General features: G+C 40.6%; 1 protein-coding gene across 1 annotated transcript; it reads left to right on the top strand.

Annotated features, from left to right (window-relative positions):
* Positions 1-1,274: 1,274 nt before the first annotated feature.
* On the top strand, positions 1,275-25,292 carry LOC149146409 (protein IQ-DOMAIN 6-like). Its single transcript, XM_089449723.1, has 4 exons — positions 1,275-1,330; positions 1,515-1,600; positions 24,999-25,112; positions 25,195-25,292. Exons 1-4 carry the CDS (start codon positions 1,321-1,323, stop codon positions 25,273-25,275), a joined length of 291 nt encoding a protein of 96 aa, XP_089305849.1. The 5' UTR covers positions 1,275-1,320; the 3' UTR covers positions 25,276-25,292.
* The last annotated feature ends 1 nt before the right edge of the window (position 25,293 follows it).

Here is a 25,293-nt window from a genome sequence, read left to right as displayed (position 1 = left end):
AATAGAAAGTGAGTATGTGAATTTTTTTATTGTATTGATAATAACTAGTATACTAAAGGAATCATTATATTCAAGGAAATAAGGCCCTGTTATACGTTTTACTCACATTTATAGAGAGTTGGTATTAATAATTACGCTTGTTACCCACCAATGTGTAGAATAACTTTGGAAAAGGATGAGGGATGTACAGAGAAAAGTTGTTCAGCTTTGGTAGAAAATGGGAAGACAAACTGTAAGAGTTACAAGCTACAAGCATTGCACCTCATATCATGGTAGTTCAATGACGGCATGGGTCGAGGTAAAAGTGTGTATTTTAGTTTACACATAATCCTCATTCACTGCCCAAGCTATAAAACATTGACATCTCACTTCTCTCTGTGCAGAAACTCTAAGCTACCCAACTGGTAGGTAATTCTAAAAGTATGCACTACAAAATTCTTGGGCATTGAACATTCATACACATTTCACATTCTAACATACAAAATGTATGACCATAACTTTCAAAACTGGTTACAAGGGAAATACCAGGAAATAAGAGGAAACAGGTAATAATGGTTTGAAAATAAGGTGTGATCCAAAGATTCAATGATTATGATGCCCAATATTTTCAAAGTATTGTGACCTCAGTCTAATGTCAATATTTTCAATAGCTTAGTTCTTGTAACACAAATTCAAACATGGCGTATTCAAATGTGAATTAAAGGTATTGAAAGCAAGGGTGGATGATAATGTGTATTCTAAAAATGGATATTTGGTTATGGTCAACCTAATTCATTCATTAATAGATTGAGACCCATGGTTGAGATTGAGCCCCAGCTTGTTGGTGTTGGTTTTGCTAGTAATTCAAAGGTCTTCTGAATAACATGATGTGTGGCTTAGGACGATGAATGGCATAGTGCACCCATCCATGAGATTGCTAAACTCCAATGGCTCGCCATTCATTCTGGACCATAAAGAATATCACTTTGGTTAAAATTATTAATATGTTTATAATAATAAAAATAAAAAATAAAACAAACAAACAGATTATCGCATTAAAAATGGCATTTGAAAACAAATTAGGTGCTGATTACAGACAAGTTTTTTTATGTATGAAGTGTTGAGAATTGAGGATCTCGGATTAGACTTTAGTTGGACTCCGTTGGTTTGGGAGATGTATCATGTGTTACCATTTGTGCATATTATGGGTATAAAGTTTGATATGATGATGGAGATTATTTTCAACCAGTTGTGGGTTGGCAACAACTTTTGTGAATGCCTTGGGTAAGATTCCATTCAAATCAGCCGAGAAATGAAAACTGTGATGATTTTGACCTTGAAATGGCATTATGTAAGTTGCTTCCCTGGGGTTGAATTGTTGCAAGCAAGTTTCATAGAATAATGGATTCTCATGATTTAACTTTTCCATCCAGTTAGCATTCATTAACTGACACATTTCTTAAAGTTTGTTTTCTTTTATTGAATACCAACTTATTAAGTAGAACTATGACCAATTTAATCATTGCATGTTTCAGCCCTTTCATTATCATTGGCAGATCCTCCTCCATACTCGGGGGGCATTGAATATAGTAACCAAGGCACTATTGACATGTCATATGAGGTATGCCTCTAATAACTAGATATTTGCCTGAAAGGAGATATATTAGTCTTCAGATTTTGTTATCATTTGTCTTCCCCTTATTCTTGTTTTGGTAATATTTACATATTTCTAAGATTCAAGTCTCTGCACTTTGCAGGAGGAAAAATGTATTATGCTGTACTATGCATATTATTGTTAATAATTATTGGTGAAAATAAATTTTCATGGCATTAGTGGAGTAATCACTCGCCCTCTTAGGGGATTGAAGAGCTTTCCCCCTTGTGGAACAAGTATAAGCATGAAGATATCTTTGTGTGGACCTCCTAAGGTACGGTGAGAATATGGGTTGCCTAATAAGCATGGAATTGCATATGAGGCTTGAGCCATGAGCTTTGCTAGCTCAAAATCAAAATCAAAATTTCTTTCAAATGGCAACAAATTCTGTTCCTTAGTAGTGTGTGTCCTAAGTCCTCAGGGGAGCAAGGGCAGCAAACGAACTTCTTTCTAAAGAACTAACAAAAGGTTTGATGCATCAGTGCTTCTACAGGGGATGTCCAAACATTCCTGTCAGCTTTGTCATGTTCAAGAGTTTCCTGACAGAGGTATAGGTAGGTCCATTTTGTGTTAGGCGCGTGCTATATTCTATTAGCTGATTCTGTATCCGTTGGATAGAAGATCCATGTGTCTTATTCACTTCAATGCGTTTCATACATCTTTCGAATGCGAGAGTGGAAGGCTTCGTTATGAGGGCTTGGTGTGCATTACGCGTATTTAATTCTTTTTCCAATTCGAGTACATAACAAAGGAAGTCCACATGCCTAAGTGGATAGCCACAAAGTTAGAAAAATTCGTGCATGACTTTATAACGTTAAGTGGATTTGGCTTCATTGGGTTTTTAATTCTGAGAACCTTAGCGTTGATTCTTGAATTGAAAAGATGTCAGGTCTGATGTCAGGTTCAATCACAGTGATCCATATTAGGTAATTCTTGTTGAGGGACATAAGTTTATATTCTGTATTTGATATGAAATACTTCAAAATAATCCTTTTAATATTAATAAGGTGTTCTGTCCAGATGTCATGGATTTTGAGCAGATACAAGGTTCACCTCTTTCTATGCCCAACCTTTACTATAAGTGAAGTCTTGTACAGACATGATTAGGGTCTGTTCCTTGGTCTTTTACATACATGCCAGAGTTGCCATTAGACTTGTGTATCTGATTCTGTTTGATAGCTAGTTTGCGTAGTTTGGAAATTTGTTGAATAGGGAAATAAATCAGGCCATCAAACCTGGGCGATATATGTTCAAAACCGATAATATTTCTGCATACAGAAGGATATACATTAAATATTGGCACCATCAGCAGATGAACCAACATAATGAAATGATTTATGCTTTCATTGGAATGTGTATTTTTAAGAGACTAGTTGGAGTGAGTGTACACTTGTGGTAGCAAGGTTCAAAGAGTTCAGCAGGATTTCTGTTTCCAATTTGAGATTAAATTTTAATCTTACTGATATTGGGGTCTGTTGTTGGGATTTTTACAATCTCTTGTTCAGCTGGAAAATGTAAAATGTGTGGCTCCTACCACAATAGTGAACTCTATGCCAATATTAACTTTTGATGGAAATAAGTCTGAACAGGGATCGGTAGATGAAATGGAGTAAGGGTTTATCTATTATCAGGTTCTCATGTCTTGTATTTAGGATACAATGTATATCATTGTTCTTAACAACCTGTTAGCTACCTATACCAATAGGTTTCATTTTTCATGATTGGCAGGGGAAGTGCCAATATGATCTACTTTGGTGATGCAAAGATCTCATATTCTTGTGGAAGACACATATTTACAGTTGGTTGATGTTGTCCTACTTCTGAATGGATAATCCAACAGTCTAAGCTGGGTCATGCCATGTTTCAATTTTGTGTTGTAGATTAGAGAAAGAAATCTGTCCAAACAGTTCAATCTTGGCAGATAAAGTAGTTAGGTAGAGAATGAAGGTTCCCAACTGTTTAATCTGGGGCCTTGGAAGCAATAAGGTTAGCCTTAAATAGAAAATCAAAAGAAAAAGCCAAAGGAAAAGAAAAGGCACATAAGGGTTTGCAAGTCTAAGTGCACCCTCCTTGGAGTAACAGAAAATGCTAGGCAATAGAGTGAGTAGGTAGATGGGGTTGCAGAAGCATGATTTCTTTCATATCCCTGGACCAAGCAAAGGAAATACATGGTGCTAGTGCAGATCTCTTATTCAGCAGTTTTACAGCAATACAATGAAGCATGTCTAACTTCCTGATTATCCCCCATCACATTCCTTGCTAACATCCCAATACCACCTATGTTCATGAAAGAAAGTCAAAGTCTTTTGTTGATTCTTGTTTCATTAAGAGCCACATTTCTTGTGTAAAATTCTTTTCATTTCGATCTACTTCCTAACTAAGTTTGTTTCCTAAGAACTTAGTATCTATCACTTCCCATTCCTATTCCCCTCCAAAACTAACTACTAACTCTATCTACACTTAATTCCCTATGTTTCCCTTTCCCTATTACTATAACACCATGGTGTATAAAACCCCAAAAATTGTATATTCCCTCCCCTTTTGGCATTATAGCCCTATGCTCAAATATTGGAAAATCATGCAGAATTCAAGTCTAGATCAAGATGCTTTGTGCAAAATCAGGGATTAAACTAACCCCACGTTGGTTTAATAACCTAAGCTCTACCCCTTTTTCCCTTTACAACCCTTTGAAATCATTTACCCACTTTGCTTACAAAAAAGCCTTGTAAAAACCCACTATTACCCCTAACCCGCGCTATTTGCAATTAACACTAAAAACCCATTTTTCCCGCTTTATCCAAAGTTTATTTGCAATGCGCATTTGGATACAAAAATACATTGAAAAAACTATTTTTCCGCCAATGTTTAAAATTCCGCCTGGACGCACATTTCAAGGAATACAATAAAATATTCCCCGCCCCGCTGCCGTATCATCCTTTGGTTTTATCGACCCGTCGACCGTCGGATCTGGGCTTTCCCATCCGACGGCCCATATCCATATCGGGCAGCCCCCGATGACCAGACGTTACCTCTCAAAAAGTGTCAGAGGGTGACGTCAGGCCTCTGCCACGCGTCGCTCCCAAATCTTATCAGGAGGCCGACTGCCAATACCACCACCATACCATAAGCGGTCCGATGGAACCGCTTACCACCCTTCATATACCGCCTGCCCATGTCGCCGCTACGTCACACCCACGTCATGCCACTCAGCGCCGCGTCAGCGCCCAGCCCGCCACTGCTCCGACCTGTCCGCCACCTCACCAGTCCCCGTGGACCACTCACAAGCTGCCACATCACCCTTCCGTACCCAACCCCACCCGATGACGTCATGCTGACGTCATCCAAAAAAAGCGCCAATAACCCAAAAAGTCCATATTTTCACCAAAATTCACGGTTTTTGTCACTTTTACCATAAGAACTGTTTTGCTCTCCTGCATGCATATTATGACCATTTCGCCGCCAACCTGCAAAATTCGACTTAAAGACTGTGGGTGTCTGCAAATTCGCCTACATTGGTCACCGTTGCCAAAGTTTTACCAGTTATTTATCCGAGTTTCCCCTCCACACCTGGTTTGTGCATAATTCTCCAAAGCTAGCGTAAAAATAGTAACAAACAGTGTAACTACCGGCAAATCCCTAGTGACCAGCGTTTATTTTCAATTGTTGGGTCGAAATTCACCTGCAGAGCCCACATTTAGCCAAGTTTCCACCAATTAACAGTTAGTTCGCGCATTCGTGGACTTAAACCTTGCTGCACTAATTCACCGTGAAAACAGTCTTAGTAGGCCCGACATTTACTCTTTCAACTCCCTTGGGGAGCATTGCAATTCTTCTCACCGCAATTTACTCTACTTTTCCCCGCAATTTGCCTTACTTTTGCAAAAGTACCCCTCTGAGTTGCTCTGTCCAGTAAAACTAGTCTTAGTACAATTCATAGTACTATTTAACCATGGAAACACCAGTGGCACTGAACATTCCACCTTTGAATTCCCCTCACAGAGAATTAGAATGGAAAGACTTGGGTGATAAAGATTACCAGATGACTGAGTCACTCTCAATGAATTCCAAGTTTAACATTCATATGCTAAATGAGTTGAAGGCCCAACACCTCAGTGGAGCTGATATCCTAGGAATTTGGGATTCCAATTTACCCATTTTTAACCTTCCTCAAGTCAATGTCCTTCCAGACTTGATCCATCGATGTTGTTCCAACTATGACCCATGTCAAAGAGCTGTTCTCAGCCCCTCAGGATCAGTTCTGTTCCATATCACCCCTGAGGCCATAAATGAGATGCTGCACTTTCACACTGCAAAGCCTCTAACTCCTCTCTCTATGATGGACTTGCTAAAGAAAGGGGGCAAGCTGTCCAGTGCCCAGATCATCAAGATTAATCAGCTGTTCGTTCAACCAAGCTCTGAAGCTGTCAGAACCCCTCCTATAGGGAATCAATATCTCAATGACTTGGGCAAAATGCTGGTGGATTTGATCAGTTATGTCCTGGGGTACACGTCATGTGAGGATGTTGATGATACCATTATGGCTATGCTGTCCATATTTTCCCTGGGATGCCTCCTGCTGCGCACTATGATTATGTTGCATACATTTCCAACAAGATTCATGAACAATTGATGAATCTAGAAAGGGAAAAGGTGTTTAGATACACTTCATACATCTATCACTTATTCTTATTCTATCAACCTGATGCTTTCCCTATTCCTCTCAAGATGTTTGATGCTCAGGGAAACCCAAGGTCTGTGGTATTTTGGACTTCAGTCTTTCATCACATCTCCTTTTCACCATACAGCTACTGTGAATTCATAGACCTATTTATCCATCCAGCTATGACCTTGTTATTGGGTGTTCCTCCTCCAAGATTGACAGATGAGATGCAAAGGATACTCCAACTCTCAAAGGCCTACAGCATTGGTGATTGGTACTTTTACCAACACCACACAGTAATCAGAATATATGGCTATGAGTTGAACCCTTATAGGCTACCAAGATATGTCCCTATGAGACTCTTTGCCTTAGAGTATTTCAAGCAGTTTGGAAATGCAGACCAAGTCCATTTCCACAGCAAAAACAAGAAGGTACAGCTCAAAATCAGAAACCAGCTAGGCCCATTTCTTTACAACAAAAGGGAGGAGGGATGGAAGGAAGCAGATAGGATCCTAGAGGCCCTCCGATTGCAAACCAGTTTCCTATGGTCACCCTATGACCCTAATCATTTCATTAGCCTCAGAAGGGTTAAATATAAAATGGCCACCTATGATCACATCAGATTGCCTCATATTGAGCAATATGCCAATATGTTAAGTTGGAAAGAGGGCACTCTAGAAGAGGCTAATACTAGAGAGGAAATACTACAAAGACAGGCAAAGAATCTTGAGAAAGAAGCTGACTTGGAAACTTGTGGACAGGTTTGCTCTTCTCATCAAAGGCAACTTGGAGCAGCTGCCTCATCCTCTACAACCCACCAGCAAGCAGCCAAAACTACTCATCAGGCTTCCAGCAAGGGTAAAGAAAAGGATATGGAGCAGGAACAACTACCTCCTACAGCAGAACAGCAAAAAGAGAAGCAAGAACAAATAGCTGAGGCCCCAAAATCCAAAGAGCAGCAGGCTCAAGAAACTGTGCCTCCTAGGCAAGAAACGACAGTGGAGGCCTCGGTGCTCCAAACTCCACAAAATGAGGAAAAAAGCAGGAAGAGGGATAGAGAGCAGGAGACTCCCCTCACCACATCCACAAATCAAGGGGAGAAAAGACAGAGAATAAATTCCCTTTCAGAAGAAGAGATGCCTATTGGGCAACCCTTGGGTATGGGCCCACCAAGCATGGAGGCATCTGCCAATTCCTTTCAGCAGGAACAAGAAAGAACCCTTGGAGAAGAGGTCAGCTCCTCAAGTCAGCAAAGGAGAGCTGAAACAGGCATCAAGCAACAATTCATTGACATCAAGAAGAGAAATGAGCCAGTCAGGCTCCAGCTCTACAATCACTTGCTTAAGATGGCCGCTACCAACCAGCAGAGGCTTATGTCAGCTTATGACATAACAGAGGGGAAGATGACCATGAGTCATTTCATGCCCACCATGCTGCAGCCACAATCACCTGCAGACTATATAAGAACCAACCTTGAGGTTCTTGCAAAAGACATCCACCCTATGGACCAGATAGAACTTCACAAGCAAACGTGTGAGATGGTAAATTCAACACTTGCGGACAAGACCTTCTTGGCACATAAGTTGGAAAATAGCCTGAACAATACAACTGCCCAACTTGAGTTGGAGAAGGCATCCTCTCAGGCCAAAGACAACAGGATCAGGTCTTTGGAGGATATAATCATAGAGCTTGGGCATGACCCCAAGGATCCCAAAGCTATACAAGCACTGCTAAAGCAAAGGGATGCAGATATTGCAGCTTTAAAAAAGATGGTGAAGCTCCCAGCAACCCTTCACCCTCAAACAGAAGAGGTTGCCCAGCAAAGAAAGGACCAGGATGTAGCAGCCATGCTGGTAACACTCCACAAGAAATTGGTACAGACAGAGGGAAAACTGGTAGAGACAGAGTCTGCATTACAGGCAGCCCTACAGCAGAAAGAAGGAGGCCAAACATCTCAGCCCCCTTAGCAAGTAATCAACCTTGAGGATCCCCCTCAAATTGTCACTCCTCCCACAGGGCAGACAGTGGAGACAGCTCCATCAACATCGGCACCAGCACCAACATCAGAGCAGGCTCCAAGCCTTGACATGCAGAAGTTGATGAATGAAATTCAAGTCTTAGAAGCCCAGATGGCAGAGCTGAATGAAGCCAAAGAGAAATTAGCTACTCTGAATGAAAAATATGACAAGTCTAAGCAAAGTGTAGCTGAAAGGGGAGAGAAGTGAAGGCCCTTAAGGAGAAGATAAAGGAGCTGGAGAAAGAGCTCACCCTTGACAAGGTGGTGGCTGAGGTCAAGAAAGTTTTATGGGCCAACATTGGCCAATCAATAACAGACCAATGGCAGTATATAGAGACTATTCATGAGCACATGGAGCTCATAAGCAGAGCACACAAGGAAGTCCAAAGAGCAAGGGCATCTCTAGGCAATATGCCTGAGATAGCCAACAGAATGATCAATGTTCTCAATAACCGCACAGGTCCTCAACTAGCAGCAATAGGAATCCCCAATAGAACTGAAACCATCCTGCTGATAAAGAGGGTCCTCACATTGAGAAATCTGGTGCAGACCTTGGATAGAAGATGTCAGGACATGCAAACAGAAGTGAATAAGTTTGTGGAAAAATTCACAGTATTGCATGACAGAGGCCTTCCCAGCTTACTGAACAGCGCAGGAAGGCTACTATCACATGAGAACTATGCAAAAAGGGTAAACACATTTGCCACTAATCAGATCACTGCAGGATCAAGCACTCCAGAGGAAGCAGGGCCTGCATCTGGGCAGAGCCTTTATGAAAAAGTAGAAAATTTGTTTTTTATTATGAATGAAATTGGACATCTGTTCGAAGTGCCTCCAAACTACTACAAATATACAGAGGCAGATGAAACCTTAGGCGCAATTTTGAGGCATCAATTGCCTACACAGGAGTGGTGGACCAGCATGATACAGTTATTACTGTAAACAACAGGCTTTCATCAAATTTTTTCATCAAAATATAAGTCATCATGTTCAAAAAATTTGATGCATTCAGTATGACTGGAAAATACTGAGCTGAGCCAACTCAGCAAAGCAGATTCGGCCACCAAAGCAACACTGACAGCTACAGGTGATAGGGCCGAGAACGCTACAGCACGACAGAGCCATAAAAGCAATTCATTTAGAGTTAAATTCAGAATGCTCAACCGACTCAGTGGCCTCCAAAGGTCAAAAAGACTTCTGACAGAATTAAAGAGTATTCGTTTTTGTATTTAGAGCAGCAATAACTTCCTTATCTGCTTTCCGAAAGTTGGCAGGCGTATTTATTAATCAAATGACTCAGTGGTTCAGATATTTTTGTAGAACCGATTATATATATTCCCCCTCGCATAAGCTTGCAGGGGTTGTTGATTTTCTTTTCAAGAGATCTTATGCTGTAATTATTCAGAGTTTTAATACAAAGAGCTGATGGAATTTCCAAAGTTCTGGGTTGTTTGAAGCGTTGTGGTGTGTTTGCAGAATGCTACAGGATTCCTGTATATTTCATGACACAATAAGTTTTCTTTAACCTCTTCGTTATGTATTTCATTCTTTCATCATCCATTCATGTTCTATGTTTCACAGTTTGATAGCAAAGAAAAAGAATAGCTTCAGGATTTATTCATGGAATACCCTGAACTCAATCTATGCTGTTATGAATGTTTTCCTCAGTTATAGTTATGATAGTGTAATTCTTAATTGCTGCACCTTCAGACTATAATTTTCACAGTGATCATTGTTCAGGAATTCAAGCCTGCTCCTGTGCAATATATCTCATTCTCACACCACCAGTTTAGTGGAAAACTCTTGATTGCCTTCCACTGGCTAATCATAGTTCATCATCACAATTTCAAGTTTGTTTCATGGAATATTTAAATGGCCCTGCAGTTTAAACAATCCCACTCAACATTTCAAACAACCTACAGCCACAGACTCCATTTCCCAATGGACTAAGACTGTCTGAAGTTCTCATCTCAGGTATTGAAAGACATCACTCAACCAAAATTTTAAACCAAACCCTCATCACATAACTAGCCTAAGATCCTCAAGAACAAAGTTAAAAATTTAAAGAGAGAGCCCTCTCTGATTACAGGTTGGCTAGAACCTGTAATCCAAAGCTTGGTTAGTGGTTACCCCAGCCGTATTCCCTCAGGAGTCAAAGGGAACAACCTGGGTGTTAACATAAATGGTGACTCCACTAGGGAGTGAATAAACTTTATAACCCTCTATCTGATCCTTAATATTGTACATAAAGCTTGAATGACAGCCAGATAGCCTTAGAAACTGCCTCTGTTTTGCATTTGTAGGAGTACATAGAAGCTGCCTCAATCAATCTTTATTCAGTCTTAGGTTCCATACAGATGTGCTATGCCTGATCAGTCCTTGTCAAATATCATTATCTCCGAGAAAACTCTCCTAAAGAAAATCACAGAAACTGGCTCCTAAGAAGAAAACCTGATACACTAGGTCAAACCCAGACCCTGATCCATCACCTAAATTTCAGAATCCAAACTTGATTTCAAGAATCCTCAAGAGACACAAATCAGAAGGGACTCTTTCAGATTCAAGTTCTGAAGCAGGTCTTCAAACTAACATTCCAACCCCTGTTAAGGCTTCTCTACATCTTCATACCACTGGCCACCAATCCACTAGTTCTTCATCCACTTCACAAGGTGCTTTTTCCACTCCTCCATTAACTACACATACCCCTCTTATCCCCTTCCCTCCATTTGTCCCAGTTGTCCCTATCGGTTTTGCTGTTACACCAAACATGGCTAATAGATATGCTCCACTGCAGCTACCTACAAATCAAGGTCTTATGCCCCAAGACTACCAAAGCAAGATTTCATATTTTGATGGTACTGGCTCTTATCCAGCCCTTCAACATACCAAGAAAATGCAGGACTACTTTGAAAATTATGAGATAGATGATGATGGGGTTAGGATGAAAATTTTTGTGCAGAGCCTGACAGGTGATGTAAGAACATGGTTTAGAGGACTCCCAGTAAATTCCATAGGTGACCCTGAAGCCCTGTATCAAACCTTTATTAACAGATGGGAGAAGAAAAAGGATCCACTTCATATTTTATCTGAATACAATACCATCAAAAGAGGTCCCCAAGAAACTGTCTTGGATTATTGTGCTCGGTTCAACAATGTTTACAATGCCATTCCCCAAAATCTCAGACCCCCACCTGACGTAGCTTTATACACCTTTCCTGATGGGTTTGATTCAGATATGGCATACCAATTAAGAGAAAGAGCTCCTCGAACTCTAGCTGAAATGCAAGACATAGCAGTAAGTGTAGAATCCAACTTGATAGCTAGGAGAAATAGGACCAGAACTGAAAGAAAGACTACCTTCAAAGAAGAGCCCTCAGGCTTGGATCAGAAATTGGATGCAATAATCACGGGCATGCATAGGTTAGGGGACAGAGTAGAATCAGTTGAGAGGAAGTCATCATGGGAAGCACCGCAGAATAATCCTATCAGGAATCCCAATTTCAGAAGAAACCAAAATCCTAATGTTGGTAAAGCAAGTTCTGAACCAGAGATTAGACCTCCGTTCCAAGAAAATTATACATAAGCATCCACTTCAAATGAGCAGATAGATGACACCCACATTAACCTGATGGGCCTGAATGATGATCAACAAGTTTTTCTGAGTCAAGAAGATCATAAGGATGATGACATTAAGTAGTTCCAAACCAAGTCAGGTGAGTCATTTGACTTTAAACAAGGCTATGACACAGCTGTTTATGAAGTTCATAAGCAATACAAGCTAAGGAGCAGAACTATAAATGTGACACAGCCTGAGAAAACAAAGGACACTCCACTGCCTAAGAAAGCCATTGTCACAACGCCAATTGACAAAACTGATTCAATTACAAATGAAGTAACAGTTGAAGAAATAACTGAAGCATCTCCCTCAAATCAACAACCAATGGCTACATCACCCTTGCAGCCTAATACAAGCAATACTTCTCAAAAGATGAGTAAAAAGGACAAGCCTCAAGATCAAAGTGAGACTCAAGAAGAAAACTTAACTAACAAAGAAAAGGTTGTTAAGCAAGACACCAAGACCCAACCTGAAAGACCTTTTGATTTAGAAGCTGAGATTGGAAAATTGAAAATAGCCATTCCTCTTTCAGAGCTAGCTAAGCATAACATTTACAAACAACAAATCAAGAAGTCCCTTCAACTTACTCATAATAAAGATGATGTCAATGTGTTGGATGATACCCCAGAACTGCTTTTTGGTCCAGAGGTTGATGGAAAGACAGCAGTTACAGGGATCTTACCTTTTTATGTCAGCTTGCATGTTCATGATAAGATATTACACAATGCAATGTTTGACTCAGGCGCCTCTCATAACCTGATGCCTAAATCAGTCATGAAGAGGTTGAATCTAGATATTACAAGACCATATAAGGACCTATTTTCATTTGACTCCAGCCAAGTTAAGTGTTTAGGCTTGATAAAACATCTATGTGTGTCCCTAGTCCAATACCCAAATAAAACAACTATAATGGATGTTGTGGTTGCTAATATCCCACCCAAGTATGGAATGTTGTTATCGAGATCATGGGGGGCTAAACTCCAAGGTTCCCTGCAATTAGACATGTCATATGCCACCATCTCTGTCTTTGGGCAACCCAAGAGGTTATACCGAGAGTCAGTCATGAAATACATGGTGAGTAGTGAAGAAAAGCCTCAAAATTTCCCTATTTATGCAGTCCATTCAGATATGGACTCTTTTATTTTGTTCAATAATGATGTAAGTCAAATGGGTGATAACAAATCTATCATGCTTGAACAAGATCTACACACGAGTAAGCAATCAAGTTCCCAAGAAATCAAGATTGAGAAGTCAATTGATGAGGCAATTCCAAAGGACAAACTAGATAACAAACAAGAACTCCAACTTATAATTCCAAGTCATGAACAAGATGGGGAAAATCCCCTAAATCAAGAGATCCTATGGTTCCTTGAGTTTGATGGTTCAGTCAACAAATTAGGGGCAGGGGCTGGAGTGTGGATTCATAATAAACAAAGAAATCATGCACAAGGCTGGGCTTTTAGGCTTAATTTCAGGTGTACTAACAATATGGCAGAATATGAGGCCCTTCTACTAGGCCTCAAACTGGTAAAATCATTGCAGGCCATAAAAATATCAATCATGGGAGATTCAGACCTTATTATCCAACAAGTGAAAGGCAATTTTGTAACCAATGACAAAAGACTAAGGTCATACAGGTCTGCTACTATTGAAATACTTAAAACTTTTGCTGAATTTCAAATAACCAAAATACCCAGAACCCACAATCTTCATGCACATAGTCTAGCTACATTTGCTAGTACATGCAAATTGCCTTTTGAGCCTAACCATTGTTTTACAGCTGAGATAAAACACAGACCTTCTGTCCCAAACAATGTTAAAGACTGGCAAGTATTTGAGGATGACACACAGATAAATAATTTCTTAACCTTGCAGCATGAATTTTCAGGTTTGAACATTGATGTTGATTCTGTGAAAGACACACAACCTTTGAGTGAACAGGATCAAACAGCAGTATCACCCAAAACAGCAAATCAAATACTTTGTCCAACAAACTTTGACAAGGAAAAATTACAAGAACTTGAACAATTGCAGTTTGATGAAGTAGCTGGTGCAGAGGCTGAAATTATAGAGCTAAAGGATAACTTTCTACCAACAGGCCTAACTCCATTGGAGGAAATTTTTGACTCAAATGATGTGCCTAGAAAACCAAAAATCCAGCCTCTTAATGCTGCCATTGAAGAATGCAACATTGGAACTACTGAAAAACCCAAAATAATAAAATTGTCTGCATTTTACCTCCTGACCAAAGCCTAAATACATTGACCTTTTTAAAGAGTTCCAAGATGTGTTCGCATGGAGTTATGAGGATTTAAAATCCTATGACACCTCGATTATTCAACACACCATCCCTCTCAAGCCTAATCAAAAGCCATTCAAGCAGAAGTTGAGAAGGATCAATCCTATGCTTCTTCCTTCAATTGAGAAAGAAGTGCAAAAAATGTTTAAAGCTGGTATCATAGCACCAATCAGGTTTTCAGACTGGATTTCAAATTTGGTGCCCACAAGAAAGAAAACTGGTGAGATTAGGCTTTGCGTTGATCTAAGGAATTTGAATCAAGTATCCCTTAAAGACAATTATCCCTTACCTAAAATGGATCATATTCTCCAAAGAGTGGTAGGGGCTTCAAGAATCTCATTACTTGATGGGTTCTCAGGTTTTAATCAGATCCTAGTCCACCCTGATGATCAAGATAAAACAGCATTCACAACCCCGTGGGGAACTTTCAAATATGTCAAAATGCCTTTTGGCTTGAAAAATGCAGGAGCTACATTTCAAAGAGCAATGGATATTGCTTTTGCTAAAGAGATTCATGACTTTCTTGTCATTTACTTAGATGACCTCACACCTTTCTCAAAATCTGACCAAGAACATCTGAAACACTTGAGACAAATATTCATAACATGTAGGAAGTATGGGATCTCCTTAAATCCTAAGAAGTCTCTATTTGGTTTGGAAGAAGGTAAGCTGTTAGGTCATATCATTTCAAAGGATGGCATCAGAATTGACCCAGACAGAATACAGGCCATCTTGCAGATGCCCCATCCAAGAAACATCAAAGAATTACAAGCCTTCTTGGGAAAGATCAACTTTTTAAGGAGGTTTATCCCAAACTTAGCAGAATTGATCAGATTACTAAACAACATGCTAAAGAAGGATTCAAAAGTAAAATGGACAGTAGAAGCAAATCAAGCTTTTGAGGGTATAAAATTGGCCCTTGCCCAAACCCCAGTCTTAACAAATCCTCAATTTGACAGAGAATTTATCATTTTCTCTTTTGCCTCCCAACATACCATTGCAGCTGTTTTACTGCAGAAATATGACCAAGGAAATGAAAAACCTATTGCTTTCTTTAGTAGAACCCTTAGAGATGCACCTCTGAAATATCAGATCATGGAGAAGCAAGCTTATGCTTTGGTCAAGGCCATCAAAAACTTTATGATCTACATCTTATACTCCCATGTTATAGCCTATGTACCAAGTCCCATTGTGAAAGATATACTCACTCAAGAAAACTTAGAGGGTAGGAGAGGAAAATGGATTGCCAACATTTTAGAATTTGACATTGAAATAAAACCTACAAAACTGATAAAAGGGCAAGGTTTGGCTAAACTAATGTCTGAAGCAAATTTCCAAGCCTTGGATATAAACCAACTGGACAATGAACCGGAGCTGGCGACTCCAAAGATCAATGTAGCCTTTGAACAATCCCCTTGGTATTCTGATATCTGTTATGTGTTGCAAAACCTGTGTGCTCCCCCAGGATTGTCCAGAACCAAATCTAGATTTCTAAAAATGAAAGCTTCAAAATTCTGTGTTATAGATGGTAATTTACTATGGAAAAATCATGAAGGTATACTGTTGAACTGTCTGAATATGGATGAAACTAACAATGTGATGAAAGAATTTCATGCAGGTGATTGTGGTGGACATTTGTACTGGAAGTCCACTGTGGATAAGATATTAAGGGTAGGTTAATATTGGCCTACTCTGTTCTCTGATGTTAAAAAATTTGCCACTACATGTCATAAATGTCAAGTGTTTGAGGGAAAAAGAAAGTTACTTCCACTTCCCTTAAAGCCTGTTGCAACAGAAAGACCCTTTCAGCAATGGGGCTTGGACTTCATTGGGGAAATTCATCCTTCATGCTCAGGCCAACATAGATGGATTCTAACAACCACAGATTACTTTACTAAATGGATTGAGGTTGTTCCATGTAGACAAGCAAATGATTCAACTATCATTCAGTTCCTTGAGAACAACATTCTGTCTAGATTTGGTTGTCCTGACAAGATAATAACAGATAATGCTGCTGCTTTTAGATCCAAGAAAATGGTGAACTTTTGCCACAAATTCCATATCACTTTGGGTCACTCCACAACATACTACCCTCAAGGCAATGGTTTGGCTGAATCATCAAACAAAAGTCTCATCAACATCATTAAGAAAGTATTGGAAGAGAATAAGAAAAATTGGCATAAGAAGCTTGTAAATGCTTTATGGGCAGATAGGCTAACAACCAAGAGATCCATTGGGGTCAGCCCATATGAATTGGTTTATGGAATGGAAGCCAAATTCCCTTCATCCCTAGGGATCCCTGTCATGAAACTACTTCAAGAAAGCCAAGCTGAACCAAATGACATGCAAAGAAGAGTAAACCAAATTATATGCTTGCAGCAAACCAGAGATCAAGTGTTTAACAGAGTTCAAGTCCTACAAGAGAAGCTGAAGAAAGCCTTTGATAGAAGAACCAAGGCTGAAGATTTCTTTATTGGTGACAAAGTGCTTAAATGGGATTCAAGAAGAGAAGACAAGGGTAAGCATGGCAAGTTTGACTCCCTTTGGAGAGGACCCTTTGTAATTCAAGCAGTACAAGGAAATAACACTTATTTCTTGGAAAATCTGGATGGCACTGAGGCTGAAGAGGGCCCTGTAAATGGCCGGATGTTAAAGCACTACTTTGATTACTTTCCATGTATATAGCATGGTTGTTCCCCTGTACATAATCAGTTGTATATATTATTTTCTTTCAGCATGTGAATAGCTCAGTTTAAGAAGTGTTGTATATAAGCAGAAAAAGGCCTTTATTTCAGCAAGTTCCACAATGATGGCAGATCCCAGTTCTGAAGTCCAAAGAGGAAGTTTCAGGTTTTGAGAACAAGTCAAAAGCCAAGGCATTCTGACCTGCTATTCTTGGTCTTTCAAGAAGAAAAACCATCCCCAAGTGGAGCCACTGTTAGCTACCTATACCAATAGGTTTCATTTTTCATGATTGGCAGGGGAAGTGCCAATATGATCTACTTTGGTGATGCAAAGATCTCATATTCTTGTGGAAGACACATATTTACAGTTGGTTGATGTTGTCCTACTTCTGAATGGATGATCCAACAGTCTAAGCTGGGTCATGCCATGTTTCAATTTTGTGTTGTAGATTAGAGAAAGAAATCTGTCCAAACAGTTCAATCTTGGCAGATAAAGTAGTTAGGTAGAGAATGAAGGTTCCCAACTATTTAATCTGGGGCCTTGGAAGCAATAAGGTTAGCCTTAGATAGAAAATCAAAAGAAAAAGCCAAAGGAAAAGAAAAGGCACATAAGGGTTTGCAAGTCTAAGTGCACCCTCCTTGGAGTAACAAAAAATGCTAGGCAATAGAGTGAGTAGGTAGATGGGGTTGCAGAAGCATGATTTCTTTCATATCCCTGGCCCAAGCAAAGGAAATACATGGTGCCAGTGCAGATCTCTTATTCAGCAGTTTTACAGCAATACAATGAAGCATGTCTAACTTCCTGATTATCCCCCATCACATTCCTTGCTAACATCCCAATACCACCTATGTTCATGAAAGAAAGTCAAAGTCTTTTGTTGATTCTTGTTTCATTAAGAGCCACATTTCTTGTGTAAAATTCTTTTCATTTTGATCTACTTCCTAACTAAGTTTGTTTCCTAAGAACTTAGTATCTATCACTTCCCATTCCTATTCCCCTCCAAAACTAACTACTAACTCTATCTACACTTAATTCCCTATGTTTCCCTTTCCCTATTACTATAACACCATGGTGTATAAAACCCCAAAAAATGTATATTCCCTCCCCTTTGGCATTATAGCCCTATGCTCAAATATTGGAAAATCATGCAGAATTCAAGTCTGGATCAAGATGCTTTGTGCAAAATCAGGGATTAAACTAACCCCACGTTGGTTTAATAACCTAAGCTCTACCCCTTTTTCCCTTTACAACCCTTTGAAATCATTTACCCACTTTGCTTACAAAAAAGCCTTGTAAAAACCCACTATTACCCCTAACCCGCGCTATTTGCAATTAACACTAAAAACCAATTTTTCCCGCTTTATCCAAAGTTTATTTGCAATGCGCATTTGGATACAAAAATACATTGAAAAACCTATTTTTCCGCCAATGTTTAAAATTCTGCCTGGGCACGCATTTCAAGGAATACAATAAAATATTCCCCGCCCCGCTGCCGTATTGTCCTTTCGTTTTATCGACCCGTCGACCGTCGGATCTGGGCTTTCCCATCCGACGGCCCATATCCATATCGGGCGGCCCCCGATGACCGGACGTTACCTCCTGAAAAGTGTCAGAGGGTGACGTCAGGCCTCTGCCACGCGTCGCTCCCAAATCTTATCGGGAGGCCACCTGCCAATACCACCACCGTACCATAAGCGGTCCGATGGAACCGCTTACCACCCTTCATATATCGCCTGCCCATGTCGCCGCTACGTCACGCCCACGTCATGCCACTCAGCGCCGCGTCAGCGCCCGGCCCGCCACTGCTCCGACCTGTCCGCCACCTCACCAGTCCCCGTGGACCACTCACAGGCCGCCACGTCACCCTTCCGTACCCGACCCCACCTGATGACGTCATCCAAAAAAAGCGCCAATAACCCAAAAAGTCCATATTTTCGCCAAAATTCACGGTTTTTGTCACTTTTACCATAAGAACTGTTTTGCTCTCCTACATGCATATTACGACCATTTCGCCGCCAACCTGCAAAATTCGACTTAAAGACCGTGGGCGCCTACAAATTCGCATGCATTGGTCACCGTTGCCAAAGTTTTACCAGGTATTTATCCGAGTTTCCCCTCCGCGCCTGGTTTGTGCATAATTCTCCAAAGCTAGCGTAAAAAGAGTAACAAACAGTGTAATTACCGGCAAATCCCTGGTGACCAGCGTTTAATTTCAATTGTTGGGTCGAAATTCACCTGCAGAGCCCACATTTAGCCAAGTTTCCACCAATTAACAGTTAGTTCGCGCATTCGTGGACTTAAACCTTGCTGCACTAATTCACCGTGAAAACAGTCTTACTAGGCCCGGCATTTACTCTTTCAACTCCCTTGGGGAGCATTTCAATTGTTCTCACCGCAATTTACCCTGTTTTTCCCTGCAATTTGCCTTACTTTTGCAAAAGTACCCCTCTGAGTTGCTCTGTCCAGTAAAACAAGTCTTAGTACAATTCAGAGTACTATTTAACCATGGAAACACCAGTGGCACTGAACATTCCACCTTTGAATGCCCCTCACAGAGAATTAGAATGGAAAGCCTTGGGTGATAAAGATTACCAGATGACTGAGTCAGTCTCAATGAATTCCAAGTTTAACATTCATATGCTAAATGAGTTGAAGGCCCAACACCTCAGTGGAGCTGATATCCTAGGAATTTGGGATTCCAATTTACCCATTTTTAACCTTCCTCAAGTCAATGTCCTTCCAGACTTGATCCATCGATGCTGTTTCAACTATGACCCATGTCAAAGAGCTGTTCTCAGCCCCTCAGGATCAGTTCTGTTCCATATCACCCCTGAGGCCATAAATGAGATGTTGTACTTTCACACTGCAAAGCCTCTAACTCCTCTCTCTATGATGGACTTGCTAAAGAAAGGGGACAAGCTGTCCAGTGCCCAGATCATCAAGATTAATCAGTTGTTCGTTCAACCAAGCTCTGAAGTTGTCAAAACCCCTCCTATAGGGAATCAATATCTCAATGACTTGGGCAAAATGCTGGTGGATTTGATCAGTTATGTCCTGGGGTACAGGTCATGTGAGGATGTTGATGATACCATTATGGCTATGCTGTCCATATTTTCCCCTGGGATGCCTCCTGCTGCGCACTATGATTATGCTGCATACATTGCCAACAAGATTCATGAACAATTGATGAATCTAGAAAGGGAAAAGGTGTTTAGATACACTTCATACATCTATCACTTATTCTTATTCTATCAACCTGATGCTTTCCCTATTCCTCTCAAGAAGTTTGATGCTCAGGGAAACCCAAGGTCTGTGGTATTTTGGACTTCAGTCTTTCATCACATCTCCTTTTCACCATACAGCTACTGTGAATTCATAGACCTATTTATCCATCCAGCTATGACCTTGTTATTGGGTGTTCCTCCTCCAAGATTGACAGATGAGATGCAAAGGATACTCCAGCTCTCAAAGGCCTACAGCATTGGTGATTGGTACTTTTACCAACACCACACAGTAATCAGAATATATGGTTGTGAGTTGAACCCTTATAGGCTGCCAAGATATGTCCCTATGAGACTCTTTGCCTTAGAGTATTTCAGGCAGTTTGGAAATGCAGACCAAGTCCATTTCCACAGCAAAAACAAGAAGGTATAGCTCAAAATCAGAAACCAGCTAGGCCCATTTCTTTACAACAAAAGGGAGGAGGGATGGAAGGAAGCAGATAGGATCCTAGAGGCCCTCCGATTGCAAACCAGTTTCCTATGGTCACCCTATGACCCTAATCATTTCATTAGCCTCAGAAGGGTTAAATATAAAATGGCCACCTATGATCACATCAGATTGCTCATATTGAGCAATATGCCAATATGTTAAGTTGGAAAGAGGGCACTCTAGAAGAGGCTAATACTAGAGAGGAAATACTACAAAGACAAGCAAAGAATCTTGAGAAAGAAGCTGACTTGGAAACTTGTGGACAGGTTTCCTCTTCTCATCAAAGGCAACTTGGAGCAGCTGCCTCATCCTCTACAGCCCACCAGCAAGCAGCCAAAACTACTCATCAGGCTTCCAGCAAGGGTAAAGAAAAGGAGATGGAGCAGGAACAACCACCTCCTACAATAGAACAACAAAAAGAGAAGCAAGAACAAACAGCTGAGGCCCCAAAATCCAAAGAGCAGCAGGCTCAAGAAACTGTGCCTCCTAGGCAAGAAACGACAGTGGAGGCCTCGGTGCTCCAAACTCCACAAAATGAGGAAAAAAGCAGGAAGAGGGATAGAGAGCAGGAGACTCCCCTCACCACATCCACAAATCAAGGGGAGAAAAGACAGAGAATAAATCCCCTTTCAGAAGAAGAGATGCCTATTGGGCAATCCTTGGGTATGGGCCCACCAAGCATGGAGGCATCTGCCAGTTCCTTTCAGCAGGAACAAGAAAGAACCCTTGGAGGAGAGGTCAGCTCCTCAAGTCAGCAAAGGAGAGCTGAAACAGGCATCAAGCAACAATTCATTGACATCAAGAAGAGAAATGAGCCAGTCAGGCTCCAGCTCTACAATCACTTGCTTAAGATGGCCCCTACCAACCAGCAGAGGCTTATGTCAGCTTATGACATAACAGAGGGGAAGATGACCATGAGTCATTTCATGCCCACCATGCTGCAGCCACAATCAGCTGCAGACTATATAAGAACCAACCTTGAGGTTCTTGCAAAAGACATCCACCCTATGGACCAGATAGAACTTCACAAGCAAACGGGTGAGATGGTATATTCAACACTTGCAGACAAGACCTTCTTGGCACATAAGTTGGAAAATAGCCTGAACAATACAACTGCCCAACTTGAGTTGGAGAAGGCATCCTCTCAGGCCAAAGACAACAGGATCAGGTCTTTGGAGGATATAATCATAGAGCTTGGGCATGACCCCAAGGATCCCAAAGCTATACAAGCGCTGTTAAAGCAAAGGGATGCAGATATTGCAGCTTTAAAAAAGATGGTGAAGCTCCCAGCAACCCTTCACCCTCAAACAGAAGAGGTTGCCCAGCAAAGAAAGGACCAGGATGTAGCAGCCATGCTGGTAACACTCCACAAGCAATTGGTACAGACAGAGGGAAAACTGGTACAGACAGAGGGAAAATTGGTAGAGACAGAGGCTGCATTACAGGCAGCCCTACAGCAGAAAGAAGGAGGCCAAACATCTCAGCCCCCTCAGCAAGTAATCAACCTTGAGGATCCCCCTCAAATTGTCACTCCTCCCACAGGGCAGACAGTGGAGACAGCTCCATCAACATCGGCACCAGCACCAACATCAGAGCAGGCTCCAAGCCTTGACATGCAGAAGTTGATGAATGAAATTCAAGTCCTAGAAGCCCAGATGGCAGAGCTGAATGAAGCCAAAGAGAAATTAGCTACTCTGAATGAAAAATATGACAAGTCTAAGCAAAGTGTAGCTGAAAAGGGGAGAGAAGTGAAGGCCCTTAAGGAGAAGATAAAGGAGTTGGAGAAAGAGCTCACCCTTGACAAGGTGATGGCTGAGGTCAAGAAAGTTTTATGGGCCAACATTGGCCAATCAATAACAGACCAATGGCAGTATATAGAGACTATTCATGAGCACATGGAGCTCATAAGCAGAGCACACAAGGAAGTCCAAAGAGCAAGGGCATCTCTAGGCAATATGCATGAGATAACCAACAGAATGATCAATGTTCTCAATAACCGCACAAGTCCTCAACTAGCAGCAATAGGAATCCCCAATAGAACTAAAACCATCCTGCTGATAAAGAGGGTCCTCACATTGAGAAATTTGGTGCAGACCTTGGATAGAAGATGTCAAGACATGCAAACAGAAGTGAATAAGTTTGTGGAAAAATTCACAGTATTGCATGACAGAGGCCTTCCCAGCTTACTGAACAGCGCAGGAAGGCTACTATCACATGAGAACTATGCAAAAAGGGTAAACACATTTGCCACTAATCAGATCACTGCAGGATCAAGCACTCCAGAGGAAGCAGGGCCTGCATCTGGGCAGAGCCTTTATGAAAAAGTAGAAATTTTTTTTTTTATTATGAATGAAATTGGACATCTGTTCGAAGTGCCTCCAAACTACTACAAATATACAGAGGCAGATGAAACCTTAGGCGCAATTTTGAGGCATCAATTGCCTACACAGGAGTGGTGGACCAGCATGATACAGTTATTACTGTAAACAACAGGCTTTCATCAAATTTTTTCATCAAAATATAAGTCATCATGTTCAAAAAATTTGATGCATTCAGTATGACTGGAAAAGACTGGGCTGAGCCAACTCAGCAAAGCAGATTCGGCCACCAAAGCAACACTGACAGCTACAGGTGACAGGGCCAAGAACGCTACAGCACGACAGAGCCATAAAAGCACTTCATTTAGAGTTAAATGCAGAACGCTCAACCGACTCAGTGGCCTCCAAAGGTCAAAAAGACTTCTGACAGAATTAAAGAGTATTCATTTTTGTATTTAGAGCAGCAATAACTTCCTTATCTGTTTTCTGAAAGTTGGCAGGCGTATTTATTAATCAAATGACTCAGCGGTTCAGATATTTTTGTAGAACCGATTATATATATTCCCCCTCGCATAAGCTTGCAGAGGTTGTTGATTTTCTTTTCAAGAGATCTTATGCTGTAGTTATTCGGAGTTTTAATACAAAGAGCTGATGGAATTTCCAAAGTTCTGGGTAGTTTGAAGCGTTGTGGTGTGTTTGCAGAATGCTACAGGATTCTTGTATATTTAATGACACAATAAGTTTTCTTTAACCTCTTCGTTATGTATTTCATTCTTTCATCATCCATTCATGTTCTATGTTTCACAGTTTGATAGCAAAGAAAAAGAATAGCTTCAGGATTTATTCATGGAATACCCTGAACTCAATCTATGCTGTTATGAATGTTTTCCTCAGTTATAGTTATGATAGTGTAATTCTTAATTGCTGCACCTTCAGACTATAATTTTCACAGTGATCATTGTTCAGGAATTCAAGCCTGCTCCTGCGCAATATATCTCATTCTCACACCACCATTTTAGTGGAAAACTCTTGATTGCCTTCCACTGGCTAATCATAGTTCATCATCACAACTTCAAGTTTGTTTCATGGAATATTTAAATGGCCCTGCAGTTTAAACAATCCCACTCAACATTTCAAACAACCTACAGCCACAGACTCCATTGCCCAATGGACTAAGACTGACTGAAGATCTCATCTCAGGTATTGAAAGACATCACTCAACCAAAATTTTAAACCAAACCCTCATCACATAACTAGCCTAAGATCCTCAAGAACAAAGTTAAAAATTTAAAGAGAGAGCCCTCTCTGATTACAGGTTGGCTAGAACCTGTAATCCAAAGCTTGGTTAGTGGTTACCCCGGCCGTATTCCCTCAAGAGTCAAAGGGAACAACCTGGGTGTTAACACAACCTAAGGAGATGATTTATTTTCTGTGATTTTGATAATCTATGTTTTGGGACGTTGTGTAGGAAATGTGCAATATGCCAGTTTGAATATGAATTTGGTGACCAGATCATCTCCTTAACATGCACCCACAGTTTCCATAACCACTGTGGGGCAGAGTGGTTGCTAAATCACTCTAAGTTGTGCCCCATATGTAAGCATGACATTATGGACCAAAAACCTGTGGATACTAAATTTGGTCCATGAGCTTCTGCAACTAAAAATGGCAGAGAAAAGAAACACTGTACAGTTCCCTTTTTGTATAGAATTCAGTGGCTGATTTGTAAATATTACTGCAGTGGTCTTTCTTCGTTAAAAACAAATTTATGGCCACAACTTTGTAAACAGATGTAATATTTAAGGAGAAATATTGTTGTAAAGTGTAGAACTGCCATCGTATTTATTCAGAATCAGCAAATCTATTCTCATCAGAATATGCCTCCTTCCTGCCAAACAGAAACTTAAAAATCTCAATATTTAAGAATCCGAGCATTGCCAGAAGATACCTTATTTCTGCGTTTTCTGGGCACATTTGAAGTACATGGTTTGTTGAACATGTTGTATGCTCAATGCCCCACTTATCTTTTTGGGCAATAAGTTGTATGCTCATGTTTCAGGAGGGGTGGTGTGATAGTCAAGGAACCCTTGAAGAAGTTCGTGCAAAACTGCAAATGAGACAAGAGGGTGCAATCAAACGTGAGAGAGCAATTGCTTATGCTCTCTCCCATCAGGTACATAACTATGTTCAATGCAGAAAAGTCACTTGAAAATTCATTTGTATAAGTCCTTGATTGAACACTCTATTTCTGGCAGATTTTAAATGCTGTGGTAGAATCCTCTGCACAAGACCTTAGATGTAGATGCCAGGTTGACATTTTGAAATTTATATACTAGTAACTTTTATGGGTGTTG

Source organism: Pinus tabuliformis, chromosome X, assembly GCF_031772625.1.
Source record: "Pinus tabuliformis cultivar Carrire ecotype Pingquan chromosome X, CPIR1, whole genome shotgun sequence".
NCBI lineage: Eukaryota > Viridiplantae > Streptophyta > Pinopsida > Pinales > Pinaceae > Pinus > Pinus tabuliformis.
The sequence above is the reverse complement of the archived record's forward strand: the minus strand, read 5'-3'. Positions and strand labels throughout refer to the sequence as shown.

Coding starts and splice junctions, on each gene's coding strand:
- LOC149146409 (XM_089449723.1), top strand. Junction 1,601..24,998: donor CTATTGACATGTCATATGAG/GTATGCCTCTAA, acceptor CTCATGTTTCAG/GAGGGGTGGTGTGATAGTCA. Junction 25,113..25,194: donor CTTATGCTCTCTCCCATCAG/GTACATAACTAT, acceptor TATTTCTGGCAG/ATTTTAAATGCTGTGGTAGA.